The sequence below is a fragment of the Phalacrocorax carbo genome, chromosome 9 (genome assembly GCF_963921805.1).
Source record: "Phalacrocorax carbo chromosome 9, bPhaCar2.1, whole genome shotgun sequence".
Classification (NCBI taxonomy): domain Eukaryota; kingdom Metazoa; phylum Chordata; class Aves; order Suliformes; family Phalacrocoracidae; genus Phalacrocorax; species Phalacrocorax carbo.
The window spans coordinates 26,677,080-26,694,007 of NC_087521.1; the positions used below are offsets into that span (position 1 = coordinate 26,677,080).

The 16,928-nt window shown below is 37.1% G+C and overlaps 1 protein-coding gene across 4 annotated transcripts in view; it reads left to right on the top strand.

Annotated features, from left to right (window-relative positions):
* The window catches only part of TRAF3 (TNF receptor associated factor 3), a 71,382-nt gene that overhangs the window by 45,890 nt on the left and 8,564 nt on the right, over positions 1 to 16,928 (top strand). For 3 of the 4 annotated variants that reach the window (XM_064460810.1, XM_064460811.1, XM_064460812.1), the window contains 5 exons: positions 1,786 to 1,866; positions 4,536 to 4,610; positions 6,423 to 6,515; positions 11,050 to 11,190; positions 16,248 to 16,422. In XM_064460810.1, coding sequence (XP_064316880.1) covers positions 1,786 to 1,866; positions 4,536 to 4,610; positions 6,423 to 6,515; positions 11,050 to 11,190; positions 16,248 to 16,422 — 565 coding nt within the window. The remainder of the gene's footprint in view (positions 1 to 1,785; positions 1,867 to 4,535; positions 4,611 to 6,422; positions 6,516 to 11,049; positions 11,191 to 16,247; positions 16,423 to 16,928) is intronic. The other variant, XM_064460813.1, reaches the window with a different exon arrangement.

Consider the following 16,928-nt stretch of genomic DNA (forward strand, 5'->3'; position numbering starts at 1 on the left):
GGCTTTTGGTTTTGTGTGCTCGACTGTGTGAATTTAGCTGGTTGGTAGGAAGGGGATTCTGCCACTGGAATGGGATTAGGCTGGTATATGCTGAAGTCGCTGGATAGGCTCCCCTTGGTTTCAGTGGGTGGGGGCTGGGATGGGGAGTGAGGAGGAGAACTGGAGAGAGGGCTGAGAAGAAGTTGCATGTTGTCTTTTTATCATGAACCGAGAGTCAATGTCATAGCCTTTGGCAGGTAGTTTGGGAACGTTGGAGAAGAGAGTGAATTAAAATTAGAGAATGAATGTTAGAAGGGAGTATTATTTTTCTAGTTTTGTAGTTGATAAACCACTAAAGAAGTTTGTAGGGCAGTAGGCTCCCAAAGCTGTGTGGTAGTGTGTGATGTCTCTCTGCAACCCGATTACAGATGTGGTCAGAATGAGGGGGGTCCCAGGTCCAGTTCTTGAGTCTGAGCAGAAATGGCCCTGTGAGCCATTGCTTATCAGAGGAATACCACGGTCACCCGGACAGAGGTTACTCTGGGGAGAGCTGTTGTCAGTCTGTTAGCATTGCTCCTGGTTGGGTATCCATGTCCTGGTGGGAAGGGACTGAAGCTAGCTCCTCACACCTGCATTTTGGGAGGCTGTCCCAGCTCTCTGGCTAAGGAGCAACTTAGGCTTCCTTGCTTTCTGTCACTGTGTCTGTCTGCGTGTGCTACACCAAGTGAACTAGTGCAAGTAAGAAGGGTGGCAGCATAGACTTGCTTCATAGCAGCATACCTGATCTGTTTTTAAAAGTGTGGAGGTGTACGTTTTCAAATATTTGCAGTTTTATGAGAGAGTTCTCAACCAAGCTATTTCACAGCTCAAAGCTTGGCTCTCCTTTACATCTTGGGTTTGTTTCCAAAAATAGACATCATTACTAGGCAAAAAGGGTATGCTATTTGTCCTTCCTGTTCTAACAGGATTATAAATCTAGACCTTTTTTCCTTTGCTTTTCTTAAGTACCAGAAATGAAACAGTTCGTTTCAAGTTGAATGAGACACATCACTTGACATGAAACGAAATTCTTTTTCTCCAGATTTTTCATTTTGTTGAGAAAAACTGAGAAGAAATGTAAATTCAATTAGCTTGTGTCTGATTTTCTTCCCTCCCTATGGTGATATGGTTTGACAGCTATACTGAAGTATCTGTCATCATCTAGGTTCAGATCAAAATGCCTGCCCAGCATCATGATAAAATTTCAACATCTCTTTGAGCTTTGGATGTATAATAGTGAGACTTAGTATCAGATGTTTGGGAATCAAAATTAGAAAAGAATTGGAAGGGGAATATCTATACATAGGAAAGAGAGATTCTCTGAGAGTGGGCAATGTACGTTTCTGAAGAGCTTTTCCATGCACTGTATAGCCTTACTGAAAGGGCATCTGCAGTGGTTCTGCTTGCTCTTAAAGATGCCCATTTTTGTGAGTAATTCTTGGGGAAGAAAACTTGACTTTTATTCTTGTTTCATTGCTCTAAGTAAAAACTATAAAATGGGGGAAGCAAATAGATGTATTCTGTATGGGAAAACACAAGAAAATCCTTACTCTTGCTTCAGAATGTCAACACATCTATCAAAAGCATAAACTGATGCTTCATCAATTGTTATTCTTTAACTCTGCACAATTGGAACAAATATTGAAAAAAAAAATCTTGTGTTTTGGGTTTTTTTTTTAATGTAGGATGCTTTTCTTCGCAGGTAAGTCCTCTCTTTAATTTCAGAGTAAGAGTTGATTTGTGGTTTGTTTGCTTTTTCCTCTGTAGAAACATGAAGATACAGACTGCCCGTGTGTCATGGTTTCGTGTCCTCATAAATGTAGTGTTAAAACGCTCATGAGGAGCGAGGTAAGAAGTCATGCCCAGTGTTGTGCTGAAAAATTAAATAATTTGTTTTAGTAAGATCTCGCAAGAATTTTGCCAGAAGCCATTTCCTTATTAAAATGTGAGATCTAAAGAAAAGCTTTTTCTACCACACAGTTAAGTGTGATAACACTCAAATATTATTAATGATTTCTTGAAAAACTTTTTTAAAATAAATAATTTCATAGTTCTGTGTCATTATTATACTTGGCTTGCCCAAGACTAGCGCATGTCTTTCCTGCTTTCATTTTACTAGCTTCCCCCACCCTTCCCCCATTTGAAGCATTTGTTGAGCACAGTAGAGCAGCATCTTGGGGTAGTTAGCTTACAGTAAAATAAAAAGAGATAATTAAAATTTAGTGCACGTTGACAAGAGTTAATAAAGAGTAGAAAAATCCTATAAATATGTAGAATCATTCCATAGAAAAACTTGAATTATTATTAAATCTGTTAAATTTGGGGAAAAATAATAACTGATGCTTAAAGAATTAGCGTAAGATACAGGGTAATATGAGTACAACATTCCAACAGCCAGATGCAATCATGCATAAAAATTTATTTTAATGTGTAGAAGCTTGCAGTAATATATAGACCAGTTTTTTTAAAAAATCTGTTTTGTTTGAACAGATCCATGTTCTGGTACATAAATGGATATAAGTAACATCTGTCAAAGTTGATGTGTGTTATTTTTTCCTAAAAATAGAACTTACTCACCAAGGATGGGGAAGAGCTTATTTATACAGCACTCTGCAAGCCTCACTTAAGGAAAGTTAGGTTTCTGATCTGAGGATAAGCTTTTCTCTTTTCACTGATACTTCCTGAGCTGGAGTCCTACTACTTTTCAGTTACGCTTGTAAATTATTAATCATGTCATAGTGCACAGGGCACATAAGGCACCTGTCGAACACGGGCAGTCTTTTCCCCCAGGATAATGAAATATAAAATATATGATAGATACTGTACCTATTAACAGAAATCGAGCTGCTAAGAAAAGAGAAAATACGTATACTGAGCCAATTCTGAGTGCTTACTTCTGAGTTTAGAACCAGGTTCTGGAGCACTTACGCTTATTCTCAAATCTTGACTTCAGTTACTTTGAGAAGAGGTATATCTGAGTGCTAATAAGAATTGACCCATTAAAGCCTGGCTTGTTACACATACAGTCAGAATTGGGTTCTGAAACCATTGGTAGAGTCAGAACTTCAAAGAGTCATCTTGCCCTGCATCATCTGTTGCTGTATGTTGCTTAATTTTTTTCTGATACTGTGAAAATGTATGTATTAGCTGCATGGTTAGGGACAATGACTCTAATGCAGAAAATGGGAAAATGCCTGCCTAACAGTTTGAGAAAATTCTGTAGTGTATAACAAGCAAATATCTTATTGTAGAATAAAAGGCAATTTTTCACGTTTAATTCATAACTCTTTGGCAGACTTCTAGTTTTGAGAAGTTGAAAATCTGGCATTCTCGTAAAGCCTGTTATACCACATGTCTTTTTCTTATTTGGTCTTATTTTCTTTCTGAACCATGTGTCTTTTGAAACTACTGTGAATTTCTACAGACAGTGTTTAGAACATAATAGATGTCTATCAGAGATGAGTGACCGATTGCATCTCGGTATCAGATTTTAAAGACTGTCCTGTCCCAGAGCTACATGTTCAAAGCAGAATTGGTTCACCACTTCTTTCCATGGAGGTGGATGAGCTGAGTCATGTGGGGCTTAGGGTGTGGGAATTTGAAATGAGATTTTGAAACCCAAAAGAGTGATGCCAGCTGAGGAGCTAGACTCTGGCTCCTGTCTGCTTTGTGGGAAATAAAAACTGCAGATCCTGTTTTTGAAGAGAGAGTGTTTGTTGCACTGTCTCTTCCAAAAATGGCTCTTTGCTCCAACTTTTAGGCAGTTTGCATCCAGCTGCTGCCCTCTGTGCTGCAATGGCTGCTGGCTATATATATGTATATGCTTCTGTGAATTGGTTTATTTTTAAATAAAGTGGTGTGTGCTGTAATAATCCAAGATATTGGAATAAATCTCAATCTGTGAGAAATGCAGGCATTTTACTAATCAGTTTTAATCCTGTGTACTGCATTTTTTAAAAGTTACTTAACTGTACCTATTCTGAAACGCTGTCTGTTTCATGCAGTACTTGTTTAGTCTTTTTTGTGTAATTTAACTGTTAAATTTAGGCACGGAGAATTGCATGTTATGTTTTGAAAAACCGGTTCCTTGTGAAATTCGAATTAGAAAAAATGTACTTTACAGTGAAACTGATCTTAAGACTCGCTCAGAACACCAGTAAAAAATCACTTTTTGAGAAAAGATTAGTCATTCACTAAAGTCAAATGGAATCATATAAATAATTGTGGAGTGTGTTCTTGTTTGCCTTTTTTAATGGGGTTGCCTATTGAAATAGTCTTTAGTAGAAGTTTCACTGTATATTAAATGTATCACACTGTATACTGTATTGGCATGTGCGTGTGGTTTACATATGTGTATATATAGTATTTGCACTTTAGGTCAGACTGGAGAAAATATACACACATGTATGTTCTGCAAACGGCACACGATACAAACCTGATAACTTTGTGCCCTTTATGTTTTGAGCATTATCGTGCAAACGTCTTTTGCCAAAACTCACACTTTTTTCCTATTGCAGTTGAATGCACATTTGTCAGAATGTATTAATGCCCCAAGTACCTGTAGTTTTAAGCGTTATGGCTGCACTTTTCAGGTCAGTATATAACAATTATACTTCCCAATTGATGAAAGTCTGCAAATAGAACCTAACTCTTTGATGTGAAAGTTCTGGACTTCTCTAGTCTCGGTTAAGAAAAAGTCATCCAGTTGCACCAAGTGATTATGCAGCAGGTGTTTGGTTTTGCATATTGAAAATAAAAAATATAAAAAGCCCACACATTCCTGCAGTGGTTTGGGAGTTCAGTTATTAGGTACATCGTGTGTAAATAGGACAATGATATGTTTGAAGAACTTCTTAACTTCAAATAAGAGGAAAGTCACTTTTGTTCTTCAGAAAATAGACTAATAACTCCAGTTGTTTCTATTAAAGTGTTTATTTTCTTGAGCTAAGTATGTTTATATTTTCTCTCATTTGTGTGTCTTAATATTTTTATTAAGGTTAAACATAGGTTAGCACACTTAAAACCTGTGTTTTTATGTGCATTCATATGTCTGTGTGCACATAGGTGTATAACCGAAAGCATAGCAAGAAATTTGTTTTTTAAAAAAAAGTTTTAGATTTTGATCCTGGCAATCCCTGCAATATTTTAACAAATAAAAACATAAATAAAAAAAGCCAAACCTCAGTTTAGTTTTAGTAGTATAATTCCACTCTCTTCCAATATTTTGCTTCCCTTACTGTATATCTTGAGGAATTTGGATGCTTCTATAATGAAGAGATAGCCAGGAAATTTCAGAAACTGCTACCAGGAAAAAATGGAGTTTATCAGATAGTGTGGTTCATTTCATAGCCCATGATAACTTAGAGGCAAGAACTGTAAGCAGCAACACTTCTCAGTAAACTACTTCCTGCAGGTATTTCCAGGTTCTTAAATAATGAGCATTCATCATTTTAAGCGTTAACAGTAATGCTCTTAGTGGTCGAACTGATCAATGCTGTAACCCTGCCCACTGTTATGTCGTATGTATTGCCATTCATTTTATGTATGTATATGTGTGCATATATGTACATATATCCACATATATATTTTTAGTATTTTATATAGAGTACATACCTTGAGGATCATTGTAATCCTTTCAGTTGCTTTACAGCATACCTACCATCAAAGCTAATACACTCTGCATTGCAAAACACTTACTGAGGTAGGTGTAATGCAACACAGTACAAATAAAGTAATATGGTCTGCATCTTATGTACTCTGTATATGATCTATGTGTGTTCTGTAAACTTTTTATATAGTGATTATTTGTAACAGCATTTAGGTTGTGCAGAGGCAGCATATTGGAATATCATAGAGCAATCATGGTAACATCTTTGGATGACAAACGAGGCATTGTAGTATCTCTCAAAGTAGTTTATAAAGCTGGCGGTTTCCAGTGATGATAAATTTATCTTACATATTTGTTTTTAATACTCAACTGAGGAAGAACTTAGTGCTTATGAAGCTGTGCATGAAATACAACAGAAGTTTTAAATTACGGTTTGGGGAATTGGGCACTTTAGGTTTTGTCTGACTCGAGTTTTATTGTGCTTTATTTAGTGTAAAGCTACACAGAAGACTCCAAAATACAATTCGTTTTGTAAATCTTGTTCATCTTTATTGTCTCTGACGTATCAAGTACACTGGATGGAGATATATGGCAGTTGTTTGAAACACTTGCTATATTAAATGTATTCCTGACTTTTGTAAATTCCCAAGTAGATTTCCCTTCTCTCTACAGTTCTGCAACATGCATCCGTGAACCAAAATAATGTAGTGTTGGTTCGATGTCTTGATATACTCTTTCTTTGTAGGTTTAAAAGAAGTGGAATTGGCTAAAATGTATAAATTCTTTGTTGTCACAGGGAACAAACCAACAAATTAAAGCACATGAAGCCAGCTCAGCAGTGCAGCATGTTAACTTATTGAAAGAGTGGAGCAATGCTCTAGAAAATAAGGTATATCTTCTACTCACTTCTAATTTTCATTGATTTCTTTAAATCATATAAAAGTTCTGGCAGAAGCGCTTTTTTTCTGTTTAACAGCTGTTCAGTACAGCTAAAGGACTAGTAGGCTCCAAAAGCAATCAAGCCATTTAGCATTATCTGGTACCTTTGTTATAATAAAATGCTATGAGAAACTTGGCTTCGTAACTCCATATACAATTTTCCTCACCAGTAACGTAATTAAAACATTTTCTTCACATAGATTAAACAGTCCATAATTAAATTTCATCTCTGAGCTGCCTTCTTATGAAAGGGAGGGTTCAGAAAGCTATGTCAGTGGTGTGAGCTGTATTTTTGCTATGTCAGTATTTTTCCAGAGATAACATTATTAGAAATACCATGTAATAAACTGGTTATTTTATTGTATTTATTTTTGTTCTTGCTCTCCAAATTTAATGACCTGTAAAGGTTAATGAAATTAAACATATTGTAACTCATGGGCATGATGATTTCGGCTTTAGTGCTAGACCAGAATGAAGTTCATGTTGCAGTGCTTCTTTGGGTCTCCTGGTTTTAGAACATTTGGGATTTGGGAGATGCTGGGAATCCTATCAGTATCAGCTACAATCTTGTGAATTGTTCAAATGGCTTCACCATCTGTTCTCCAAATAAAATTTAAGGCTTTGATTTCAAAATGCAAAACTTCAGAACAAATCACTGTTTTCTTAAATCTTTTGAAAAAGATTACTGTTTTGCATAGCCATTAAAATAATTAATGCTTCTGCCTTTTTTTGGGGGGTGGGGGGTGGCGGTGGTGGTGGGTAATCCCAGAATTACTAAACCAGTCTACAAATGCAGGCAGAAGAGTAAGGAGCCCCTTTGGATTTTTCTAGAACGAATTAAATAAGAGTAACAATTCCAGTGTAAGCTCAGTGGCAGTTATGATATGTGTGGCTTGTGACTTCTGTCATCTCACAGCAGACCGCTACCTTGAGTTTAGCAAACCATGTCCAGAAAGCATATTCCCTTCGTACAGTGATCTCTCATGCATGGGTTTCCAGGAGGAGTCTGCAGCCACAGGAAATACAGTTTCAAAGCAGAAGTTAACAGGAACAGCAAAATATTATTTTTGTCCCCAGCACATTTGTCCCTGGACTGCTTGTTTTTGAACTTGACGCCCGTAAGGAAGCCATTGAGCCTGGGAGAGATCCAGTGTAGTTTTTTAAGATACAGTTTTTTACTGCACGTGTAAGTCTTAGTTTGATGATCAATAACAATAAGTTTGCTTTTGCACTTCAATCTTTTTGATAATGTGGGAACTGTACATTTTTTCCATTTGACAGACACCAATTCATACCCTTAGTTCTTTTTTCATTGGTCTGATTAAGACTGTACAATTTTTTTACATCATAGGAAAAAAGCATGTTCCCTGTGACTTCCAGAATAGATCATGTTCTGCCTTTTGTCAGTGTCTTGAGAGGTCCTTTGTCATTTAAAAAATGCCCAGCAGTCCTATGTTTGTGTCTTACAGAGTTAGGATAATATATATTTTACTACTCTTTTATGTTCAATTTTTGGTTTAACTTTCATTTAGGACATAACTGCTTATCGTTGTTTGTCCATTATTTTTTTTCTTTTCACTTCCTGCTTTGTAGACTTCTTCCTATTCATAATAAAGAGTTGAATCACTGGAAATCCCAAGACTGTGCCAAGTTACCAGAATAGCTAACCACATATCATATGTCAGTGACTTTATTCTAGAGAAGGGTAACAAAATGATTTGTAACTTCATTGTTGTTCTCTTCTTTTTGAGAAATTAACCAATGCGCTGAAGAACAACAGTGCAAAGTTAACTTAGCTGATGAATATCACAGAAATCTTGGCCCTGCTGAAGTCAGTGGCATTCTTGTCACTGGTTGCTGCAGGGTCAAGATTCCATTAGGGGTACTCGCTGTGGTACGTATGGAGGGGAAGGGAGAAGTTGCCTTCCAGTCACCACATTCTATCTTCAACAGTACTTGTGGAGTATGCAAACTGAAAGTCTTCAGAGCTGCAAAGCTTGTGCCAAGTTATGAGTTTGGTATTTGAATGGTGCTGTTGGCAAAGAGTAGTAAGAGAAGGTCAGATGTAAAATCTTGAATCAAAACTTTTGTGGGGCGAATTAAGATTTGGTGTTTTGTTCACTCTGTGATGGGACAGACTTGCAGACCGAACTCCCACGGGTTTTGTGATGTTGGAAATAATGACTTGAATGTTATTTCATGGCTTCGTCACATTCTTAAAGAAATCTGGTATAAACTCATTTTTCTTTTTTAATATGTGACTTAAATATGGTACCTGTCTGTTTTAATCCAATTCTTTGTGACGTAAGCGGGTTTCTTCCATTCTTTTTTAGTAAGCAATAATAAGCAATACCTTAATTTGAAAAACTGCTGAGTAAGAGCATGCTTTATCCTAGCAATGTTTCAGATATGACAAGGAAGTAAAGGAAGCTGACTGATCCAGTTTGCTTAGTAGATGCTGTGTTTTCTTTACCCTGTTTTTTAACTCAAGTTCCAAAGGCTTATGCCAAATGTAATTAGGAAACAATATTCAGTGTTAAAGGTTTCTTATTCACAAATTGCCACCAAACTACAATTACTGACTTAGCAATGACAGTTCTGTATGATTAAGGGCTGCAGGACATAATTCTGTTTTTCTTGTGTTCTGTAGCACTGCATGGAAAATCTCAGTACAAGACAGGCCCACATTTTATAACTTGTACAAAAATAGAAATGTAATGCTAGTGACACAGAGTGTAACTGCCTTATGATTGGGAGGCCTGGGGAGGAAACAATGAGAAAAGGGGACTGTAAAGATCACAGTTAACTGAAGAACTCTGATTCATTAAGGAAAAGGAGGGTGCAAAAATTAAAGTGGCTACCTAGTAGAACTGAAGTATGTGGGAGCCATGGGTACTAGTTTAAATTTAAACTTGTTCTTGAAAATTTTCTCTAGTACCCAGCCATGTGTTCCTTTAGCCTGGAGATTGTTTCTCTCTCTGCACTGGCAAAATCAGCTTTGTCTCATTTCTGTTGAGCCTCTGCTGCCAGTTTTTTGTATATAAAATGTGGAACTAATGTGTGTGTGTATATGCACACGTGCTATGCTATACTGAAAAGTAGATATGCACATATGATCTGTCTGTGTATTTTTGGGCCCCTGTCTGATGAACCTGCTGAATGCCTGTGGACTTTGGCAGTCCATTGTCTAGTTTTGTCTAGTATAGAGATTGAAATTACATTCCTTTTTAAAGAGGCTAGCTTCTTGAGCATAGGATGCAGTGACATGCAAGTTATTTGACTGTGTCTCATTAGAGAGCAGTTAAAGTGGTATAATCCTACAGTGGTACCTATATCAGAGTAAAAATGGCTTGACCTCAAACCAGAATCTGCATTGGGGGGGTGGTAATGACTGGGGGGGACGGGTACACATGAAGCATCCAAGTAATTGGTCTTAATGTGGAATATTTATCAGAAGACTTTTGTGGGTCAAAAATGGTGCTGCTTCTTATCCATATAAAGATCTATCTGTGGAACTAGTCAGGGCATGTCCAAATGTCGTTTTATGTCAAGTGTTTGTTTTATATGTTTTTGCTGCTGAATAATCTTGCCTGAGGAAAAATGAGATTTTTATTTAAAAAAAAAAAAAAGCAACTGGCCACCACAAAGCAACCCCCTTTCCTAAGCCACATTGATGAACAGAGTACAAAACGGTGTGACAGAGAATATTTGCTGTATTGCTTTCATCCCCAAGGAGCTATAAGATATGATATTCTTCTAAGAAGGCTCATGTTTTAAAATCAGAATGAGTCACTAATGAATGAATTCACAAAATGTCAATACAGAGAGAGAATATAATCTGCAGCCTTGTAGCTCTTTAGTCTTTCCTACTAGTAGGCACCACTGGATGTTCCTTCAAATGCATGGATCCCTTCAGTATTCACTCATTTCAGGAGTTTTCATTACCATCACATTCTGTGAAGCCAAGCCAATCCCCCACAGATGATGTTTTGCCTTAGATTTGCTATAGAACAGGATAGATGGGTGTAGGTGGAGAAGGTTAATGTTTCCCTTTCCTGACTAGCTTTTCAGCTGCTCAGCTTTTCTCTGGTGTCCCTTCTATGCAGGGCTTGAGTTCTTAACACTGATCTATAGCTAAATAGGTTGTTTCTTCTGAACTCCAAGCAACTCCCAAGTCAGTTAGCAGAAACCAGGAAACCAAGCCATTAAATAACAAACTGAGTAAAGATTATGCTTAGACACAAGTTCTTTTGCTGTTTTTGTATCCCATCTGCACTTTCATTAGCCAGAGTTGTACTAATACCGTGCTGTGGAAGTGCAGAAGTAGCTATCAGAAGGCTGGGGTTTATTTATTAATTTGAAGACATGGAGATAGATTTTTCTAGGATCTCATCACTTTCATGTGTATAAGATAGCTTAAAACTAACAAAGTTATAGGTATTTTTAATAAACTTTGGCAGGAGTAATTGTAGAATTTTTTCCAGGTGGCCTTGCTCCAGAATGAAAGTTTGGAAAAGAACAAGAGTATACAAACTTTACATAATCAGATTTGTAGCTTTGAAATAGAAATTGAAAGACAGAAGGAAATGCTGCGGAATAATGAATCTAAAATACTTCATTTACAGGTAAGAAATTTAGAATCTCCCCATTAAAGCAGAAATGGTAGAAGCTTCTGTTCTATGCCTTTATACTTGTGAAGTGAGGTGTTCTAATTAAGGTGGGGGGGGGGGGGAAGAGAGAGTTACCTTATTATAAAGCTATTCTGATTTTCATTTTTTCTTCTGGTCAGTAGCTGGTTTGTTACGTTTGTTGGACTAAGCTACTTCACTAAAACACTGCAGTGGCCTAGCCTATGTTAAAACAAAAGCCCCTGTTTAAAAAGGCGAAAGATTGAAAACAAAATTACAAATCCTGTCTTAAGAATAATCATAACTATTTTTTTTTCTCTGCAAAAAAATAACTGCTTGAGGAACTACTGTCAAACTGGAGGAGAAGATTAGCACCTTAAACCCATCATATGTATAATGCATATTTCTTTTCTACTCGCTGGTATTTTAAAAAATATTAATCATGAGTGAGATCAGCCTGGTGTGGAATTAATCCAAATGTAGTACAGTGCATTTGAATACACTTTCAAAAATTAATGTTTTTGTTGTCCTTCTGAGGAAAGTGCATCTAATTATTCCTTTGCCAGTAGGTGAGAGTTTCTTATTCTGTGGTCTGAATCACCTGGCCACAAGCCAGCATCAAACCAGAAATCCTCTGGATGCACTGGCATGGTGCTTAGCCCAAGCTTGAAATTACTTGCTTTGCATTCAGAACCGACTTGGAATGTGGATTCTGGGAATTTGTGTTAGCTTGCATGATACTGACCACAATTAGGGAAACTTCAGGAGATATTTAGCAAGCTATTATGAAGGTATCATTTACACGTTATTTTAGTGTGTCTGTGCTGGAATATCAGATACCTGTTTTAGCATCCATCTTAAAGGAATGCAAATAAAATTATCTTTTTCACTTGCTATTCACTTCACCATATTAAACTGCAAATGGTGATACTCAAGAAAGATACAAGTATCCAACTAGAGTATGGCTAAAATTCAAAGGGTAGCACATTCAAGAGCTCAGAGCCTTGACACCGTCAGTGTTGGTTTATAAGGAAGCCTTTAAGTTCGGCAACATCAATATTTCTCCTTATAGTGCTTATTTCTCTCAGTGTTCTGCCCACATAGTAACCAGTTTAGTCTGCCTTAGTCATTGTTATTTGGTCTGATAATAGTCTGGGATATGGCTGCATGTTTACAATATTGCATTCTGACACTGGGAAGCTAATCCTTGTATGTATTGATATTGCTGATTGAATCTACCAGGAGGTAAGTTAATTTGTAAGCCTGGGGTTTTTACACATGCTGTCTCAATAACCAGTGATGAGAGGGAAAATGGAAGAAAATGTAGAGCAGAGCTTTTCATGATTGTCTTGATGACAGATTGCAATATTTTTTTATTTCCTCGAGCTTAAATGTTAGCAAAATCAATTTTCAAATGGTTTATGTTTAGGGGGGGAAAACCCCCCACAAAACAATGTATTTGGGCAGATTCCAACAGGTGGCTTTTTGGTGGTAATAAGTACTGGAGAGGATGTGTTTTGCTCTTTTTTCTCCCCCCCCCCCCCCCCCCCCCCTTTACTTCTTGCCAGCCCTTTCAGTTTAGTTATTTAAGCCAAACTCTGTTTTACAGCTATTTCAACATAATTCCTTCCACTTACTGGAGCTTCCTGGTTCAGTCAGGTTGTCGAGGGCGTCCTGGAAATACACCTCAATTTGTTTTTCCCTGGACAATGTGATTAGCCTCCTTGTGTTGCCTACTAGGAGTGGCGGGAATTAGTTACCTGTTGTGAGCGATTCTTTTACTGGGCTGCATTCAGCAGCCATGGCTATACAAAAGCCACAGATACTTCCAGTGTAGAACTGGCCAATTCAGGTCTGGACAAGTGTTATTTGCTTAGTCCCCCAGGTCCTATGCATGCTAGTAATTTCTAGTATGGTTTCAGTATTAGTTGTCATGTAACCTTCTTTGGCTTGGGAACAGCTGTTTTACTGAGCACAACTGGCATCTGCACTGCGAGGCATTTAACACAACTAGTATAAATGTGTCAAAGGTGTCTGGGCACTGGCAAGAACCTCAACCTTGATGTTTTGATTCAGATTAATTTTCTATATACTGGTCTCTAGGGAAAGTGTTTCTACCACGAGAGTATGTGATACTTTTTCAACTGCTGTCTTGTGGAAAGGAGCTTTCACATCCAGTATCCAGTCTTTCTTATGACTGTATGGAAGTATATAAATATACCAAGTCTTAAGCTGAGTGTGGACATGAGGTACTTAAAGGCAAAAGAAACAATGACCTTATGAATATAAAATTATTTGATTGATAATGCATTTGTTCAAAGGAGGAGGATGTGTGATTTGTTTTCCCTGTCAAGCAGTACCTTTGGTTCCTTTCCTAGTGTGTTCTTTAGCTTTTCAATTTTTCTCTATCAGTTGCAATGAAAAGGTCCATTAGGAGCATCTGAAAGAGAGACGACTGCAAATATAACTTTCTTCAGTTCCTCATGACATTTTCTAAATTCTTTTAGTAATAATAGTGCTAAAATTCTGGAAATTGTTTATTAGAAGTACCACACAAAACCCAGATGAAAATCAACATAAAGAGCAGCCCCCAATGGTTTGCCAGGCATATAACTCTGGATTAATGATCTGGAGAGGTCAGTTGCTGGAATAAAAAGTGTGTGCAGAAAATTGATGTCTACTTGAAAATTTATGAGTACAGTGTAAGACATCTGTGTGCTTTCTAATGGGATAATTACAGTGAAATTCTCCACTGCTGCATTAAATTCAGATTTAGTACATCAGTATCTCCCAGCATGAGGGAGGCTGACTCCCTGTAGGGCAAAACGATAGAGATTCCACTGCTTTTTAAAAATGGAATACAAGTCTATTTCTGATTATTCTGTATTTCTTGAGCTCTCACAAAGAGGTACAGGAGACTACATATCTGCTGACGTGCAGTAGAAGCAGCTAAAAAGCAGAATTGGTTGTGCATGTACAAAGGCAGAATGTTGCACAGAGGTTGATGGAGGGAAGTTGGACCCTAGTAGCAACTTTTAGTAAACTTCTCCCAAAAGATGAGTAACTTACAATTCTTCTGCATCTTTACCATTTTCCCAATTAATTAAAAAAATTTATGTATTCATTTTGTTTGATACTGTGTTAGTGCCAAGAGGTCCCAATTGGAAATTAGAGCATGTCTGTATCAGGCACTGTACAAACTCACAACCATGTTGTTGTTCTTGCCTTGGAGAGTTCTTGTTTTGTGTGAGTAGAGGAAAAAGATTAGACTTTGGCAAACCTTGAGTTTACTTTTGTGTGTTGACTGTTAACTAATGGCCAAATCTTGTGGCTCTCCTCTTACAACATTCATTCAGGATGTCCTATGGTGTGTTTCATTTTATATGTATAGCTAACAGCCCTTCCCTATTTTATTTTCTGATTACCATCAGTCCAAGCGAGAGGGTATGACTGTGTTGGTATCTGATGATCAGTATGTTCAGGCAAAGTTGCTTAATCTATTTAATGGGACCATGCCCCTGCATTTATGATTCAGTACACAGCTTTCCTTCACAAAGGCATAATTTTGCAAGTGAGATATATAAGCCTGTTTTAAAACACCAACATAGAAATAAATAGTTAATCTTGAAATATATAAACTACTCAGTGGTTTTGAGAAACAACAAAATAAAACACTCCTAGAACATGATTTTGCTAGGTGGCTTATCAAATTGACAGCCTTTAATTAATAAGTTACCAACTTTCAGTATAACTGAAACAATGTGATTAAAAGCAAATGCCTAAAAGGGGAAATGAAGATTGCATGAGGCAGAAGGGTTTTCCCCGTCAGTGGGGAACATTCAATCCACATGGCTAACCAGAAGGCAAATGCAAAATAACTTTATTTTCTTGTTTTGTACTCAACTGCTACTTTTTTTTTTAAGAAGTGAAAAATCATTTTTACACATGTTGGCACTATATGATAACAAACTATAAAGTTAGATTTGGAATTGAACTGTAGGTGGTAGCAAAAGTAGTTTCTTGTCTCATACATGTGTTATCATTTGAACTTCACAACTGATGATGGGGTTCTGGCTAAAATTCCTGCTAGTCCAAATTAGCTGTGATAACATGAAGTGCTATGTATTTCTTGCATCAGACTTGAGGTAGACTGGGAAATATGTTCTTTATGTCTGTAATATACTGAGGTGCTTGCAGTGTCCCTCTTCTGGAGAATACCAGCCTTTCTATATATTTTTTTTCTTGAGTATTATATTTCATGCCTTTCCAAAACCAGATCTTTTTTTTCTTTGTTGTTTTAAAAAAGGCTGAACCAGCAAGCACCTTCAGGACACGTAGCTTATTCAATTTAGGAATCAAGGGTGGGAATTTTAGAAGTGCTTAAGGGGTCAGATATGGTAGTTTTGCTTACACTCTTGAGGGCCTCTGCTGTGATTATGGGCACATAATAACTTAGGCTTTGATAACTGATTTGTGTGAGCTTGGAGCTGGCTAATGCCACTGTGTCTGCACATACACTTACTCCTGCTCCATGTGTGCGACGGTACTGATATTTTTCTGGAGGGGTAAGTTATTTTGCTGTTACCCAATGATAAATGCATGCCCGTGAACAGCCACTTGATCCACGCCGTGGTAAGTTGTTGTTGTGCCCATACTTTGTTGGTTAAGTACTGTGACTTGAAACCCAACAGATATCGGCCCATAATACCGGTGTAGAGACATTCAGAATATTGTTCTTGCATTGAAAGATTTTTTAAAAAAATAACTTCTAGGCAAGAGCACACTAACAATTCCCTTTTTTAAATAATTGTGCTAATAATTCTGATAGTGCTCTAATATTAATACCTATGCAGCAATAAGGATTTTTATAAGTGTTTTCTAAATACTTGGGCTATTCCTCTAAATTTTCAAGGTTTGCGTTATGAAAATATTTGACAAAAGTGAAACTTGTTTATATTGGGAATGCATCTTATTATCAATATATAATCTTTGTTTAATTTGCATAAATTCATGTCTTTTTGTTATTTTAACTCATAACTTACTGTTTTATAAAGCGAGTGATAGACAGTCAAGCAGAGAAACTGAAAGAACTGGACAAAGAAATCCGTCCCTTCCGACAGAACTGGGAGGAGGCTGACAGCATGAAGAGCAGTGTAGAGTCCCTCCAGAACAGAGTGACTGAGCTGGAAAGTGTTGATAAAACTGCAGGGCAAGGAGCTCGAAATACAAGTAAGTGTAAGCACAATGGACTGAAGTACTCAGCAGCACTGTCAAGAGACAAATTATGTCCTTTGAATGGCACTCCCATTGTGACTTTTATGTGGAAGCATCAATAGTGTTGATTCTTCTGATTTTTGAATAGGAAACTGCATAATCTCTTTGATGTGGCATTGCTTCCATGCTGTTTCCTAGGCCTTTATTTTGTTCTCTTGACCCTTGTCTTGAATACAATGTTAATTCATTATAAATAACTTCTCAACTGATCTTTGACAGCTAATAGCTTTCAGCAGCTTCTTTAAATATAGCCTCAGTATATTGAAAAGTCTTCTTTTATTACTCTTCTCCCCCATGAATGGATCAACAGTATGGTTATCTACCTGAAATCACCTGTCCTGATATCTGTTATGGAGGTATACTTGATCCAAAGAAAACTCTGAGATCTGCTTGAGAATAAGGATATTGCGCCTGCTGAATACAGTGAAAATGGAGTTTAGCAAGATAGTGTAGATCATATG